Genomic DNA, 17,533 nt, shown 5'->3' with positions numbered 1-17,533 from the left:
TTTAACGTCATTCCAAATGGGCTCTCATGAGCACAGCTTAATCTCAGTTGGAGCCCATATGATTTGCTGTCAATAGTTACTTTCTGCTTGGTTTGGTTCCATCCTCCCTGCAGGCAGCCCTGCTGAGAAGGCGGGTCTCAAACCTGGAGATCGCATCCTGTTTCTCAACGGGTTGGATATGAGGTGATGATTGCATCACAAGCACTGTTGCTCATAATTGACGTTAGGGATTTGAACAAACCCCTGACCCTTAGCATTACATTTAGGCTTGTAACTCGCACGTTAAGGCCGCCGAGCAACCACATAGAAATGCCCTGGTCACCACCCATGACAGCCTAGCATTGGGGTGGTGAGTTTTAAATGGGCAAGGACCACTCACATTTTCTTCAGGAAATGTAAATATATGCTTTCTTACAAACTAGATCCAAGCCAGACTTTTTTGTGTGTGTTTTTAAGATTAATCAGGCTGGTTACCATTTCTAAAGGCTTGGTCATATTCACCCTTGCAGTATGAAATTTTGCAGGCGAAGAAGGCGTGGGCTGATAAGAAGCGAAAGTGAATCCCGCATGAGATAAATACAAAGGACTGCACACAAGGGGTCACTGCCAAAGGGGAAAAAAATGCATGGGGAAATTTCTTCGCACCCGGAAGTCCATCAGGCAAAATTCTCGATCGTGCCAATTGCCGTTGAAACTGTATTTCGCCCGCAGAATTTCGCAGTGCAACAGTGAGTATGACCGAGCCTTAAGCTTTCATAAAACTATATAATTAGTTACTTCTTGATATCTTGTAGATTAAACTCATGGAAATTTACCAAAGTGGGGGTTAGTAAGGGTCAAGCATTCATTGTAAAAAGTTTGGTAAAGTTACCCTATCACACAAAAACACCCGTAATTATCGGTCAATGTTATCATGGTAAACTTGATTTGTTTGTGTTTATGTACTGTATGTCCTCCCAGGAGCTGTTCACATGAAAAGGTGGTGTCCATGCTACAGGGCAGTGGAGCAATGCCCAGCCTAGTGGTTGAGGATGAACCACCGGCCTTCACTATGAACGAAACCAAGCAGGTAGAGGTGTCTCCTCGATCCTGTGCTCCTGTGCTCAGCTCTCTTCAGTGGGTTGCTGAGATCTTGCCGCCCAGTATCCGAGTACATGGCCGCACTTTCAGCCAGCAGCTTGAGCACCTCCTTACCCTCCAGGAGAGATACACCATCTGCAAAGCTCTGGAGGCATTCTTCCAGCACAGGTGGAGGACAAGCCTGTAACAGTTTAGTTTAGTTGATGATGCATTTCAAGTTGGAGAAAAATAATGGGGAGGAATGGCTGTTACCATTGGAGCATTATTGGTTTTGTAGGAGAAGAATAAGATGGATGAATGGATTTATGTTCCAATTAGATTACTCTTGATTTTGTTGCATAAACTGAGTTGAAAATGAACAGCACTAATCAACAATGCACATAATTGGATATAATGGTTGTAACAGATATCTTCATTGACAGTGTTGTTGCCTATATTCTCAACTGAATTGTTTTTCATCGCTTCTCTGAGAAAATTCCAGAACGTTGTTGTTGCTGATAACAGAACCTGATTGAATTCCTTTTATTCCTTGTTCTTAGAAATGTAGATACTTTGATTGTGGATGTGTTTCCTGTGTTGGATACCCCAGCAAAGCAGGTGATCTGGCAGTTTGTTTACCAACTGCTCACCTATGAGGAGCAGGACCACTGCCAGAAAAAGATCTCGCGCTTCCTTGGCTATAAAGTCACACGTGAGTCACAAACAAACTTTCTGAAGTACTTTTGAAAAATGTCAATACCTGAAAAATGGTTACTCAAAAAAGACTTGAGTGCACCATAAGATTTTGTGCCTATGTACAGTATGTATGCAGATATATATGAAGATATTTAAGTACTGTATGCATTATGGTCAGTGCCAGCATCAGAACCTGAACATCCAGCCCATGAGCCTCCCCGGCGCAGCAGCTCTATGAAGGTCACAGGAACCACCAACAGGAGCAGTGTGAGGGGACGCAGCTCAGATGATCTTGTTATCGGCACGCACCTGGGAATGGGTAGGTCATCTTCAAACAATATGTTGTTGCTCCACTGTGCATAAAGTTATGCTGTTCTAAAGTAATGTTTGTACTATAATACTACTATTGTCACAGTCTCATAAAGTAGGAAATTATCCTAGATCAACATCCTTGCTGGTGTTGGAACAACATTCAACAAACCATTCAAATGGTTAGATTTGGGCCTGAGGGCAAAGGTGAGGGGCTTCATTCATCATTCTTATCAACCTATCATTTGTCTCAGATTTTAGGGGTGGATTATGGTTGCTTTTATGTTAGGGAAAGGGAAGAATGTTGTTCCAGGACCAACAAAGGATGCTGGTACAGGAACTTGTCCAACTTGCTCCATTGTGCTAAAGCTAAGTCACGTTGCACATCTAGCCTAGTACAATATACAGGTTATAGTGTCTAATTTTGGGTGACAACATACTTGACATGTGCTGTGGACACATCCAGTAATATGGATCCACAGGGCTCCACATTGGAGTACACATACATAAAAGCCTGTACATTAGTAAAAACAGCATTATAAGCCTTTATATCACTAAAAAAACATTTTTAACAGTTAATAAGAGCCTGTGTTCCATCAGTTAAATAAAGACAGCTTTCTGAGCATGTTGGAATAAAAGTGTGATATCTCCATGCATGAGGGATTTGCACTGAGCCGGTGGAAGTGGTCCCTATGAGACTAACTCCTGGAAATAGGCAATCAGGGGATGGAACTTCTTTACCAGAGACAGTCAACAATCATGTGAGCACTCTCCAGTTTCATACAGATTTGCACACATAAAACGATTGGGAAATGATGCAAGGTTATTCTCAACTATTTGGTTTATATTAACAACCCAGCCCTTGTGCTCTATCTAGCTGTCAGCAGTATATTCGGAGCTGGAGAATGTCTATGTTGGTAAAAGGTCCAAATCCCTGAAGAGTCGATCCCCTCTGGCACCTGACACTCTGGTTAATGTGGATGTCTTTCCACAATCTTCCTCACAGTCCATAAGAGCTCACTCATCCTCTCCATCTGTTCGAGCCACTTCAGGTACACAAATGGTGTTCTGAAATTCTGAATGGGAATAAAGAAAAGTTTCATAATGTGTGAATTAATATTAGTTAGTTGTAGTAAATTGATTCACTTTGGGATAGAGATGAGAAGTAACTGGATGGTGTATATCACATACTTAAAGCTACTGCCCTCGGCAATCAGTTTACCACTATCAAAGAGTCTTGAATGATTGAAAGTTTCTCTAGTTTCACATAACCAGACGTTTGACTGTCGGCATAAAATATCTGAATATCTTCTAATAATTCAATATCACAAACCTAATTATATAATAGCACAATTATAACAACAGTAATTGGCCACTTTGCTGTACAACATCAAACATATTAAGAACAAATAAGATAAATAAAGAATTAAAACGAAGGAAAAAAAACGGTATGTAATGCAATATTTAAAAATCAGTCCTTAAATGGTCCATGGGAAAGTCGTAAGAGCTGTGACTAATGCCAGAGAGACATTCTTGTTATTTGTTTTGTTAAGCATGTTCTGGGCTTCCCCCTTTCATCTCCCAGGTAGCCGCAAATGTACATCAGCGCAGTCTGCACTTCCTCATCCACCCCCACCACCTCCTCCCCAGCATGAATCTTGGACAGAGGAGTTGCCCCTCAGTCCCCAGTGCCCCGGTTACCCTCCACTTCTTCCCTCCCAATCAAGTGCTGAGTCCAACCCTTACATCAGTTTGGACAACCCACCTCACTCTCCACCCTCTCCTCCCGATTATCCCCCTAGTCCACACATTCGCAAGAAGCGCTACACCTTCTCACGGCCACCCCATACCCCAGACACAGATCTGTTCATGGAGGCCCTGAATGAGCAGCTGGGACAGCAGTTATCTGTGGATGACTTTCTGTCACCTGAGAATGACTATGAAGAGGTATTCATGTTAGAAAGTGTATTTGATTTAGGTATATTGATATTTGCTTCACAATTGTGTGTTTTTTTGCATGTTGGGCATGCTATATTGGCTAGAAGTTACTATTAGTAAGCAATAAGAGTATTACACAGATGTACAGTGCCTAATTTTCCATGGACTATTGCATTAACTGAATGGAATTTGCATGTTTGCTTTTAATTAACACCAGGATGTTGTCCAGATGACCTTCCAAAATGAGGAAGAGGAGGTAGAGGAGGATGTGGAAGAGGAGGAGGAGGAGGAAGAGGGTCTGTACATGCATCCAGAGCTAAGCAGTCCGAGCGAAGTGCATAGCAGCAGTGAGGATGCCAGCTCTCTTACCTACTCCTCCAGCTCCGAGCACATTCCTCCACCCCCTCTGACTTCTCCTCCCCCTCCCCCCATTCAATATAATGAAACTCCTCCACCTTCTGGCTTCACCCCTGACCATGCACCCAATCAACTCACCTTCCATCGCCACCCTGGACCTCCACCACCACCTCCGCCAAGGGCTAACCTGCCACCCAAACGGCAGTCCGTTCACAAGGTGTTGCCCACCTGTGACACGATGATCACCCAGCACCAAGACCTTAAGGAACATCACTCACTTCCAGTACAACCCACTGGTTGCTACTCCCAGCAACCCAAGCAGCAGATGCACCAGTCTTTGCCCCCTTTACCCTCTCCAGATACATGCATCCCTGGCCGCAGAGTGTATGAGATGCACCATCAGGTTCTTCCAACTCGCCAGCTTCATCAACACCACCAGAGTCATCAGATGCTTCAAGGTCATCAAAATAAACCAAGTCACCAATCTCAGTCAAGTCATCAAATGCACCAAAGTCAACGCACACACAAGACTATTCCTACTCAACTCTCTAGCTCCATGGATAGACTTGATAGGATTGAACAAAAGGAACGCTCAGATAGACATACCTATGAGATGCAGCCTCAACCCTTGCATCCAGATCAAGAGATTCACCATGCATATCAGAGTCATCAGGCTTACCTATCGAGTTCCATGGACAGGCTTGACAGATTGGAACAGATGCAGTGTTCGGAGCATATGGAGCAGATTGAGAGACTGGAAAGAGCGGACCGACAAATGCACGGGAGGCGCATGGCTCAAGCTATTTCTCAAGCTATTCATCCATCTCAGCAGCCTCATCAGACTCAACAACAGTACCACCACCTGACGCATCAGATTCATCAAGTCTACCCACCAACCCAGCCTCCAAAACCAACTTGCCACATTCACCAGATTGAACACATACACCAGGTTCAGCCCATTCAGACTGCTCCTCAGTACCACCAGATCCATCAACCCCACCAACCTCTCCAGACCCAACAGATTCTGTCCACCTTCCAGCCCCATCCTTCACAACAGGAACAACAGCAGCTTCAGCAGCAGATGAAGCAGCAGCATCAGATTCAACAGGAGCAGGAGCAGATTCAGCAGCAACAACAGCTTCAACAGCAACAGCAGCATAAACTTCAACAACAGCAGATTCAACAGCAAATTCAGCAGCAGCAGCAACAACATATTCAGCAGCAGCAACACCGCTCCTCTCCCTCCATTGCACAGGCCAGACAGAGCCCTCAACCCATGTACCACGAACATCGCCATCATCACCACCATCATGGCCATCACGAAGCCCAGTACCAAGTGCAACAACCAAGTACAAACCGACCTCAAAGCCACCACCTCATCGAAGAGTCCACTGTAGAGCCACCTCCTCCTCCACCTTTACCCCCACCTTGCGTGCTTCCTCCACTCCCAAAGGCCTTGCAACCAAAATTGGATTCCAGTCATATGAGTGTAAAGAGGTTACGCTGGGAACAGGTGGAAAACTCAGAGGGAACCATTTGGGGACAGGTGAGGAGTTTGACACAGTTAAAACATTTGCAGAGCTCTGTGTGTGGTTCAGAGTAGTTTGTGTCTCAAATGGCTCAAATTCTAGCACCTGTTTTAGTCTCAATGATCCTATTTTAGACAATGTTTTCATTAGCTCTGCTTAGCTTTAGCCAAAGGAGATCTCAGTCAAAGATGCACAGTATATTTGCAATTTTAGCCAGATCAGTGTGCATAAGGCACTCTCATGTTAGGTTGCTGAGAGAGCTGGACTACAAAATCCTCCTCTAACAGTTTAAGACATTTTATAGAAATATTTTGAGGTATGTAAAAATGGTGGAATGGTGCACTTCTGATCATCTCATGTTGTCCTTCAAGAACTTGTGAGTCTGTCTTAAGCCATTATCAGGCAGTGTGTAAGGATAGATATGTTTTCTCACTACAGTTGGAAGAAGAATCTGATTATGATAAGTTGAGTGACATGGTGAAATATCTCGACTTGGAGCTTCATTTTGGGACACAAAAGAACCCTGGTGAGTGAACTGTGAGAAATAACTATAATTCAGCAAATTATTTAGATGAGCGCAAACATTGTCACATGTTAGGATTGCAAAAGAAAATTACAATAATTTGATACTTTATGGAAGATGTATATTTGAAAGCACAGTGCAATCCATTATCAAAAAGGCAAGAAAATTGGAACAACTGTGAATCTGCCTAGAACTGGCTGTCCTCCAAAACTTAGTGCCTGCACAAAAAGAGCCATTTTAAAAGAGGACACCAAGTTGCCTGTGACCGATTTACAGGAGTTGCAGTCCTCCATGGCATGGAGAAACTGTGTCTGAGACAACAATAGCACAAAAAATTTATTTAATCTACCTTGTACTGAAGGGTTGCAGAAAGAATGTCTTTGTTGGGGAAAAAACTTGTGAGATCTTGAGATAACATCTATATATCACATATTGTGAAAGATTAAACAGTTAAAAGAAGATTTTAAGGCCTGGTGAGGTAGATTCTGGGCCTCCCTGCTAAGTGCTACAACAGTATGCTGTATGTTTGTCAATGACCTGTGACAGCAGGTCAGCAAAGACAAACAGTGGTTGAAAACCAAAGGATTAAATGTTCTGCAGTGACCAAAGCCCAGACTGCAATCAATTTAAGTTTCTGTGGAATGACTTGAATTGTTTTTTGAAATTGTAGATTTTAGTTTTCATCAGTTGATCACATTATAAAGAAATATATAGGGATATTAATCCATGCTGTAATTGTCTTGCAAGTCATGCTGTTTCATCTTTTAGGTGCTAGAAACTCTCTGTCCTTTCATCCTTCAAAAGAATCTTTCTAGTCACAAGACAGCACCCTCATTCTGTGGTTCAATGTCTCAGTTTCTTTTCCAGAGCCCTCACCTCAGACAGAGACGTTCAAAAAGAAAGACGTTGTAGAGATTCTCTCCCATAAGAAGGCCTACAATGCTTGTGAGTAAATGACCTTGTTTAGTGTGATCCTTTGGCTAACTATCCCAACTGTTAGCCTATGAACCTCTGCTATGATCTTTTTGTAATTAGCTATTAGCCTATAAGCTACTTTTATGATGTTTTTGCCATTAATTGTTTGGCTGATATGAGTTTCTGCTATGATATTTTTACCATTAGATGTGAGCCTATGAGCTTCTGCTGTGATCTTTTACCATTAGTTGTTAGCCTATGAGCTTCTGCTGTGATCTTTTACCATTAGTTGTTAGCCTATGAGCTTCTGCTGTGATCTTTTACCATTAGTTGTGAGCCTATGAGCTTCTGCTGTGATCTTTTACCATTAGTTGTGAGCCTATGAGCTTCTGCTGTGATCATTTTACCATTAGTTGTGAGCCTATGAGCTTCTGCTGTGATCTTTTACCATTAGTTGTGAGCCTATGAGCTTCTGCTGTGATCATTTTACCATTAGTTGTGAGCCTATGAGCTTCTGCTGTGATCTTTTACCATTAGTTGTGAGCCTATGAGCTTCTGCTGTGATCATTTTACCATTAGTTGTGAGCCTATGAGCTTCTGCTGTGATCTTTTACCATTAGATGTGAGCCTATGAGCTTCTGCTGTGATCTTTTACCATTAGTAGTTAGCCTATGAGCTTCTGCTGTGATCTTTTACCATTAGTTGTGAGCCTATGAGCTTCTGCTGTGATCTTTTACCATTAGTTGTGAGCCTATGAGCTTCTGCTGTGATCTTTTACCATTAGTTGTTAGCCTATGAGCTTCTGCTGTGATCTTTTACCATTAGTTGTGAGCCTATGAGCTTCTGCTGTGATCTTTTACCATTAGTAGTTAGCCTATGAGCTTCTGCTGTGATCTTTTACCATTAGTTGTGAGCCTATGAGCTTCTGCTGTGATCTTTTACCATTAGTTGTGAGCCTATGAGCTTCTGCTGTGATCTTTTACCATTAGTTGTGAGCCTATGAGCTTCTGCTGTGATCTTTTACCATTAGTTGTGAGCCTATGAGCTTCTGCTGTGATCATTTTACCATTAGTTGTGAGCCTATGAGCTTCTGCTGTGATCTTTTACCATTAGTTGTGAGCCTATGAGCTTCTGCTGTGATCTTTTACCATTAGTTGTGAGCCTATGAGCTTCTGCTGTGATCTTTTACCATTAGTTGTGAGCCTATGAGCTTCTGCTGTGATCTTTTACCATTAGTTGTGAGCCTATGAGCTTCTGCTGTGATCTTTTACCATTAGTAGTTAGCCTATGAGCTTCTGCTGTGATCTTTTACCATTAGTTGTTAGCCTATGAGCTTCTGCTGTGATCTTTTACCATTAGTTGTTAGCCTATGAGCTTCTGCTGTGATCTTTTACCATTAGTTGTTAGCCTATGAGCTTCTGCTGTGATCTTTTACCATTAGTTGTTAGCCTATGAGCTTCTGCTGTGATCTTTTACCATTAGTTGTGAGCCTTTTGAGCTTCTGCTGTGATCTTTTACCATTAGTTGTGAGCCTTTTGAGCTTCTGCTGTGATCTTTTACCATTAGTTGTGAGCCTTTTGAGCTTCTGCTGTGATCTTTTTACCATTAGTTGTGAGCCTTTTGAGCTTCTGCTGTGATCTTTTACCATTAGGTTTGAGCCTTTGAGCTTCTGCTGTGATCTTTTCACCATTAGTTGTGAGCCTATGAGCTTCTGCTGTGATCTTTTCACCATTAGTTGTGAGCCTATGAGCTTCTGCTGTGATCTTTTCACCATTAGTTGTGAGCCTATGAGCTTCTGCTGTGATCTTTTACCATTAGTTGTGAGCCTATGAGCTTCTGCTGTGATCTTTTACCATTAGTTGTGAGCCTATGAGCTTCTGCTGTGATCTTTTACCATTAGGTTTGAGCCTTTGAGCTTCTGCTGTGATCTTTTACCATTAGTTGTGAGCCTATGAGCTTCTGCTGTGATCTTTTACCATTAGTTGTGAGCCTATGAGCTTCTGCTGTGATCTTTTCACCATTAGTTGTGAGCCTTGGAGCTTCTGCTGTGATCTTTTCACCATTAGTTGTGAGCCTATGAGCTTCTGCTGTGATCTTTTCACCATTAGTTGTGAGACTATGAGCTTCTGCTGTGATCTTTTCACCATTAGTTGTGAGCCTATGAGCTTCTGCTGTGATCTTTTCACCATTAGTTGTGAGCCTATGAGCTTCTGCTGTGATCTTTTCATCATTAGCTGTTAACCTGTAAGTATCTGACCACACAATTTCTTGCCCTGTGATTCTTCTACCTTTTTCCACAGCAATCCTGATTGCCCATCTGAAGCTGTCACCAGGCGAGCTGCGGCAGGTATTGATGACGATGTCAAGCGAGCATTTGGAGCCTCCACACATTAAACAGTTGCTGCTGTATGCACCAGATGATGATGAGGTTAGACAATATGAGCAGTACAGAGATGATCCGAGGAAACTCAGTGAGCCTGACCAGTTTGTCCTTCAGGTAAAGGACAAATAAGAAGCGTATTCAATGTACAGAATTTGACAAATGATCAATAATAATTTTGATGTAGTCGGCTATTCATTGTTATGGATGAAAATGATGAATGGTATGTAGTTGGATACAATTATTATATTATTATTTTAGATTAATTTATATCTATATGAATACCGTTACTTGGAAGTTCTTGCTCATTATTTGTGTGTGTTCAGATGCTTTCGGTGCCAGAGTATAAAACTCGATTGAAAAGTCTCCATTTTAAGACTACATTACAAGAGAAAACCGAAGAGATGAGAGGAGCCTATGACTGTGTTTTCAAGGCTTCGCTGGAGCTGAAAAACAGCAGAAAACTAGCCAAGATTCTGGAGGTATGACTTTATTTGCAGATTGTTCAGTCTCAAGTTGTCCTTCAGTAAATTAAGTGCCCATCCACCTTAACTTTCTTTTGTTTTGTTTTTTTAGTTTGTACTTGCCATGGGGAATTACCTGAACAATGGCCAACCAAAGACCAATAAAACAACTGGCTTTAAGATCAATTTTCTTACTGAAGTAGGTCTCCTTGCTTCGTAAACATCTTTTGTAGATACATTAGAGTTCATGATGTTTAGTTAGGTAATATAAAAGTTACTTGTTACATTATGCAAACTTAATCTTCCATTATCCGAATTCTGCTTGTAGCTCAGCACCACCAAAACAGTAGATGGAAAGTCAACATTTCTTCACATCCTGGTAAAATCATTGTGCCAGCACTTTCCTGAGGTTCTGGACTTTGGCGAGGAGCTTATGACAGTGCGACAAGCTGCCAAAGGTGAAGATCTGCCTGAGTTCAGTTTCACAGATTCCCATTGTATCCATGAATGAATGAATTCAAATTTAATACGATGTTTCTATGCAATATAGCACAATATTTTTCCGAATCAGTTCTTTGTTTATCTGTCTACAGTGAATAAGAAAAACATAATCTCTGACTTTAATGACCTACATGCCACAATCCAGGACATTCGTTTAGCCTGCCTGAAGATACCAGCCACTGCTGAGGATCGTTTTGCTGTTGTTATGGGTGTATCCTTCAACCAAAATTTCAACAAGGCTATATTTGATCTGAAGATTTACTTATACGGAGTGTTACTATGCCATTCCACTACCATACTGTAGTATGGATGGCACTTATATACAAGATATACAATACTTATATGCAATTGTTTGTATATAAGTATTTATATTATTTACACTTGGGTCTTCCAGTGGTGTAACTACAGGGAGGGCAGGGTGGGAAGCCACCCTAGGGCTTGGGCTGAGAAGGGGCCTGTGACGGCCAACCAAACAGGAACCACAAAAACAGTCTCTGGCCGGACATGTTAAGAAAAACAACAGAGGAGGGACATTCTTCCCCGGAAAGACGAAAATGACCAGAAGAGAAAAGGGGCCCGACAGGTTCTTTGCACTGTAAGTTTATGTCACACGGTCTTTCACATCATTTCAAAATAAATAAAGACCTTTCGAAAGTAGATACAGGTAACACTTCATATTTTTTGCTGAAGTTATCACAAACTACCTTAACAGTTATATGTAGGGTTTTCTGGAAAACAGTCACCCTGCAGTGCAGTCTCTAGAGTCTGTACAGCAGAGAGCGATGGAAGAGTTCGGTAAAGTTGCATCCTTCTTCGGTGAGGATGGAAATGCCATCACCACAGAGAGCTTCTTCGGGATCTTTGCGGAGTTCATTGATAAATTTGAGGTATGTTTATTTTTTTAAGATAATGTTATTTTAGTTTCAATTTGTAGGACAATCTAGTAATGAGGCGAATGATAGTAGAGACATTTTTGAGGCTTTTAAGATAGTCAGGTGGCAAAAATAGGTTACTCCTTTCATCATTTATTTTTTTTTTATCTCATTTGAGCTCTCTTTTGAGAAACATCTGTTTCTGTACACTCATACTCTCTTAACACAGCAAACCTTTCAATGTCCATTACAGTGTCAAAAATGATCTGGTGCTGTGTGCAATTTTCTTTTTGATGCTACAATACTTTCTTTTATCCCAGTTTAATATGCAGAGACAACTAAGTAAACCATTCATAGGTTGATTCCTGTGGCTCTTTTGCACTCCAAACATGACCTCTCTGAGCTTACCGACCAGCCCGACACACCAACATTTGCTAAACCAATAGTGCGAGTTTGGGGTAGGACTAACAGTTTTTCTGACAAATCGATGACTGAAGGAGTGTTAAGGAAACCAGTTTTTTTTTTTTGCAAATCTGTTTTGTGACAATAGTAGCACAGAAATGACAAACTCCACCTTTAACCCTTTAATGCATAACTCGGGTCTTTAGAGACCTGGGACCTCATTCCAACCCCTGTACCTTATGCATTTTTTGGAGCTATGCCCACACCTCATTAATATTCCTCCACCTTTCTCTTCTAAATCGCATAAAAAAATGTCATATATATATATATATATTTTATAACTTATTAGTTACCAAATGTGTATAGAGTCATTAAAGACCTGAAAAATGTAATAGTGTTACTTTTTTTGCGCTTCCGTAAATCATATTTTTTTATACACATAGTTTACTATCACAGGAAATCTATATCTTTGTTTATTACAAGACAGATGAGTCCTATATTCATACAAATGACTATTAAATCACGTTTATTTTCTGTGTGACGATGGTGAATCATCAATGTCCCATATGCGTGTACACATACATGCTATTTCTTACTCAAGGTGGTACTGATGTTTCAGTGGTTGAATTGGTTTACATTTGACATTGCTATTCGACAAAGAAGCAACGTGGAAGTAAACTATAGCAAGTGTAACACATGAACGGTATTTGGCTATTGTTATTTGGGTGTACTGCTGAAATTATGTCAGTTGTGCGTCTATTTAGACTCAAAAGTGCATGAGAAAATACATATGTGTAGCTTATGTGTAGTTTATGTGTTATGTGTATAATATAACTCAATATGTGTTTGACGGACAGTTGCGTCTTGTGAGATTTCAGTAATGAAGTAATTAATCCTGTTCTTTATTTGTTGCATCTTCTCTTTGATATATGAAAAATAAAACATCAAAATATGTCAGAATATATTTGATTATTTTCTAATCGTATTGAAAATATTTTAAAAATTGGACTATCTGGGCAAAGTGTAGATCCATTTGTGATAGATATACGTGCCGGGTCGCTAAAGATCTGACTATGTAATAATGTTTGGTGACACACCCATGCATTTAAGGGTTAACATTCATTAACTTTTTAGTAATTCTAGCTGCAATTGGCCCTCAGGTTTACAACACACTGAAGCACTTCTTGCTAAATAAACATGCACAATGAAAAGCTGCCACATAAAAAGAAAGCCACACTGCTTCAGGCAGTTTACATGAACATAATGTGGTTTATAGTGGCAGATTTCATGGTCAAGATCCATAAACGGATATTTTTTTAACTGATCTCATGTAAAAATAAAAATAGACTTTAAGATGTTGGATTCAAACAATTGTATGCATATATCGAAGTGTGTTTCTAAGGTGACCTTATGTTGTGTGTTTGTTTTATTTAGAGAGCTCTGAATGACATCCAGAACACAGAAAACCCTCCACGCAGTCCCAGGAGTCACCACACGGCCTCTCCTTTAGCCTGGTGAAGAAATCCCCCCACGTCTGTCCAACGCACACACACACACACACACACACACACACACACACGTTGGGTTTCCATGTTTTATGAGGACTCTCCATATACATAATGGTTTTTATACTGTACAAACTTTATATTCTATCCCCTAAACCTAACCCTACCCCTAAACCTAACCCTCACAGAAAACTTTCTGCATTTTTACATTTTCAAAAAACATAATTTAGTATGATTTATAAGCTGTTTTCCTCATGGGGACCGACTGATTGTCCCCAAAAAGTTAATGATTTCAGGTTTTACTATCCTTGTGGGGACATTTGTTCCCCACAATGTAGGGAATACCTGGACACACACACACACACACACACACACACACACACACACACTTATTATTAAAAAGTTCACAACGTGCACAAATGCTCACTTACATACACTCCAATATATGGTAGTCCACAAGGATTTAGAGATGATGTGGTAATTTCTGGAAACGGCTAACAAACTGGACTGCTTCTATAGTTGGATCAATGCTACACGGAAACAGCACAAATGTTTTTAAAGCCAAAAAGAACATAAGTTTCCTCTTGTTCAGGTTCAGTTAAATGGTCTGAGGAATTACTGCACTTACAGGATGAACTGCAGATGATTGTTTGTGGCACTGCAAAACCTGGAACTTTTTTTGCCACTCGCAAATGTCCAGGGTAAAAGTTGGGGCACAAATTGCCACCATATTTTTTTCCGTGGATTTTGTAAACCTAATAAGTGCATTTAGATAATAAACAGTATTTTATATATACTATTAAATGTAATTAGGTCTATAAGTATCGGATTTCAACAAAATTGGCATAGGGTGAATTCAGGTAAATTTGGCCACTTTTTAGACAGTCATGTCCATGTCAAAAGGGACCCAATTGAACTGAAATCACAATATGAATATACATGTTGTTAAAGGGAAAGGTGCTTTGTTTAAAAACGCATCTTTAATGTCTTTAAACAGAATGTGGGTTTAGATTTATTCACTGGTGTTGTTAAAATGTTGCATCACTGAGCAACTAATTATTTGAATAAACATGGTAACCAACTGATACAATGTAGTGCAATATATTACAAAATTAAGAACTCTAATAAATAACTGGAATAGATAGATATATCTTAATTTGCTTTGCTAGTTGTGGGCAAACATAGCCTAATTAACGTGAACATAAAATAGATGAATTTACTACATGTTTTTGCTATTTTTAAGTAACTGTACCTTTTATGCTTCTAACCTGCTTCTATTTATTTTTTTACCATAGTGAATATTACCATAGTATATTCTTGTACTTGTGAGTTTATTGCACAAGTATGTTTAAAAGATTATTTGGGACTTTCCATATGATTGTGTATTAAACCATCCGAATGTAAAAATGATGAAAATATCATCTACAGTGTTGAAGTGCTGATTGGTTTCCCATATGTGACAAATCTTGATATGGTAATATTTATCATGTGAATCAATGTATTTAATTTTTTTCACATCTTTGATTATTTTCACATCTTTGATTTTGTATTTTGAGGATTTTACAATCAAATTTAAAGACCCAGGGGCTTGTAAATTACAACCCCAATTCTGAACAAAAAGTTGGATCAGGATGAAAAATGCTAATGAAAACAAAAATGTGTGATTTGTAAATTATATTCACCCTTTGCTATATTGAACACCACAACTACACTTAATATGATGTTTTAACTTGTGAATTTTAATGTTTTTATGAAAATGTACAGAAATTAAAAAAATAATGACGGGGACAATTTAAGACTATTAACAATTTGACGAGTTGAAATAACAAGGCGATGTGAAACAGGAGTGTGGCAGGGCGGAGGGCGGGCCTGTTTGTGATTCGACACACCCGGCCCCTAATCAGTCCAATCAAGCCTCAGAGAGGGATAAAGGCCGACTGGAGACTGCAGTGGGACAGAGAGAGAGAGATTTACGGGCAGCTGTCCGACACCTTTGTGTCTTTTTGTTTAAGTTGCTTATTAAAATATTATTTATATTCTCAAGCCGGTTCTCACCACCTCCTTTCCCTTTAATCCCTTTACAATGAGATGTTAAACAGGTGAGGCAATCAAGTTATAGTATATAAGGAGCCTCCAAAAACAGCCCAGTTCTTCAAGAGCAATGATCATTTGAGACTTGTCAATTTGCCAACAGATGCTTCAGCAAATAATCCAGGACTTTAAGAACAATGATCCCCAAAGACAAATTGGAAGGATTTGGGGCATTTTACCCTCTACAGTGCACAATATAGTTAAAAGATTCAAGAAATCTGGTCAAATCTCAGGTGCATAAAGGGCCAGACGAAAACCACTTCTGAATGTTTGTGATCTCTGATTCCTCAGACGTCACCGTCTTAAAAAACATCATTCACCTGTAATGGATATCATGAACATGGGATTGGGATTACTTTAGTAAATCTTTGTTAGTCAACATCACTCACTGCTGCATCCACAGATGCAAGTTAAGACATTACTATGCAAAGGAGAAGCCGTACATCATCTCTCTGGGCTCGATCTCATCTTAGATGGGAAGTAGAACAGTGGAACAGAGTTTTTGGTCTGAAGAGTCACATTTCAAAAAGTTTTTTTAAAAACACAGCTGTTGTGTTCTCCAGTTCAAAGAGGAAAAGGACCATCCAAGCTGTTATTAGCGCCAGCTCCAAAAGCCAGTGTCTGTATGGGCCAGGGGTGTGTCAGTGGGTAACTAGCACATCTGTTAGGGCACCATTAATGCAGAAAGATATGTACAAAATGTATATATTGTATTTAAATATACTGCCATCCAGCACATGTCCAGTGACAACTGCAAGCCATATACTGCCCAGATTTCAAGTGCATGGCTGTGTAAACCGAGGGTGCGGGTGCTAGATTGGCTTGCCTGCAGTCCTGACCATCTCCAATTGTGAATGTGTGGTGCATTATGCACAATGAAGACATCATACAATTGTGCAGCTGAAGACCTGCATATAACGGATGAACGGGGGAAATTCCACTTTCTAAACTTAATAAACTTGTGTCTTCAGTGCCCAAATGCTTATTCAAAGTGTTATTAGAAGAAATGGTGATGTTTCACAGTGGAAAACACTCGACTGTCCCAACGTTTTATTAGCGTGTTGCAATCATCTGATTTGAAATTACTGTAAATTTAAAAGAAAAAAATTATTCACAAGGTCAAACATCATATAATGTGTAGTTCTGGTGCTTTCAATGTAGCAAAGGGTGAATATAATTTACAAATCACACATTTTTATTTTTATTAGCATTTTTCATACTGTCCAAACTTCTATAAATGATTGATTTACTGATTATTATATACTCCGTATTGCCTTACTGTATGTGCTTTACCTTCTCCTTTTTTTCTTTTGTTAAGGAAGTGATCAACAATGTTAATGATCACTTCATGTGTGTTCTCACAGTATATTGAATGTGATGGCCAAAAGAACTGAGAACATCTTGAACATCTAACTTAACTTGAAACGGCCACAGATGACAAATTAGTGTTTGCCGCTGATGAATGCAAAAATAAATTCATAAATAAAAACACAACTTATTGGGCAGTGCAGCATTTTTACTATTATTCATTCATTTGAGAAACTGCATAAAGGTTATTTTAGAGATTACACATTTTTCCTTTCGTAATGTGTCATGTTTAATAAATGTTGACACCTCTAATAAGTAACTGTATAAATGATGTTGCAACGTTGTTCTCTGTCATAACTGTTTGGTAAACACCCTTACATTTTAACCAGCGTGTGTAATCTCACATAAAGTGAGAGTGGAGTTTGATCCTTATGATCTGAGACGGACCATCACTACAATTTTGAAAGAGCCGAGTCTCTTTTAATGAAGAGATCCTACAATACTGTTTGAATGGACCATAAAAAAGCATAAAGACTTTTATATCCCTGGCTGACCCATTATACAGGTGAGTCTTTCTTTTTAGTCTATCTCACTTATATTTCTCTGTTGATTAATCAATGATGGCCTTATTGTACATTTGCCAGTAATTTTACTCCACTTTTACTCTTTGAAAAAGTGTTTGAG

At 39.8% G+C, this 17,533-nt stretch overlaps 1 protein-coding gene across 1 annotated transcript in view; it reads left to right on the top strand.

Moving 5' to 3' along the window:
* LOC127648159 (delphilin-like) overlaps window positions 1-17,141 on the top strand; it is a 30,864-nt gene extending 13,723 nt beyond the window's left edge. The window contains exons 7-23 of the mRNA XM_052132748.1: window positions 114-183; window positions 961-1,248; window positions 1,620-1,771; window positions 1,934-2,074; window positions 2,725-2,825; window positions 2,942-3,116; window positions 3,650-4,011; window positions 4,220-5,905; window positions 6,327-6,414; window positions 7,267-7,356; window positions 9,627-9,823; window positions 10,033-10,188; window positions 10,283-10,369; window positions 10,499-10,628; window positions 10,764-10,882; window positions 11,394-11,558; window positions 13,380-17,141. Of these exons, the coding sequence (XP_051988708.1) occupies window positions 114-183; window positions 961-1,248; window positions 1,620-1,771; window positions 1,934-2,074; window positions 2,725-2,825; window positions 2,942-3,116; window positions 3,650-4,011; window positions 4,220-5,905; window positions 6,327-6,414; window positions 7,267-7,356; window positions 9,627-9,823; window positions 10,033-10,188; window positions 10,283-10,369; window positions 10,499-10,628; window positions 10,764-10,882; window positions 11,394-11,558; window positions 13,380-13,463 (4,091 nt within the window). The 3' untranslated portion in view covers window positions 13,464-17,141. The remainder of the gene's footprint in view (window positions 1-113; window positions 184-960; window positions 1,249-1,619; window positions 1,772-1,933; window positions 2,075-2,724; window positions 2,826-2,941; window positions 3,117-3,649; window positions 4,012-4,219; window positions 5,906-6,326; window positions 6,415-7,266; window positions 7,357-9,626; window positions 9,824-10,032; window positions 10,189-10,282; window positions 10,370-10,498; window positions 10,629-10,763; window positions 10,883-11,393; window positions 11,559-13,379) is intronic.
* The last annotated feature ends 392 nt before the right edge of the window (window positions 17,142-17,533 follow it).

This window comes from Xyrauchen texanus, chromosome 8 (assembly GCF_025860055.1).
Source record: "Xyrauchen texanus isolate HMW12.3.18 chromosome 8, RBS_HiC_50CHRs, whole genome shotgun sequence".
In the NCBI taxonomy this organism is placed as follows: domain Eukaryota; kingdom Metazoa; phylum Chordata; class Actinopteri; order Cypriniformes; family Catostomidae; genus Xyrauchen; species Xyrauchen texanus.
This window is presented reverse-complemented; position numbering and strand designations above follow the sequence as displayed.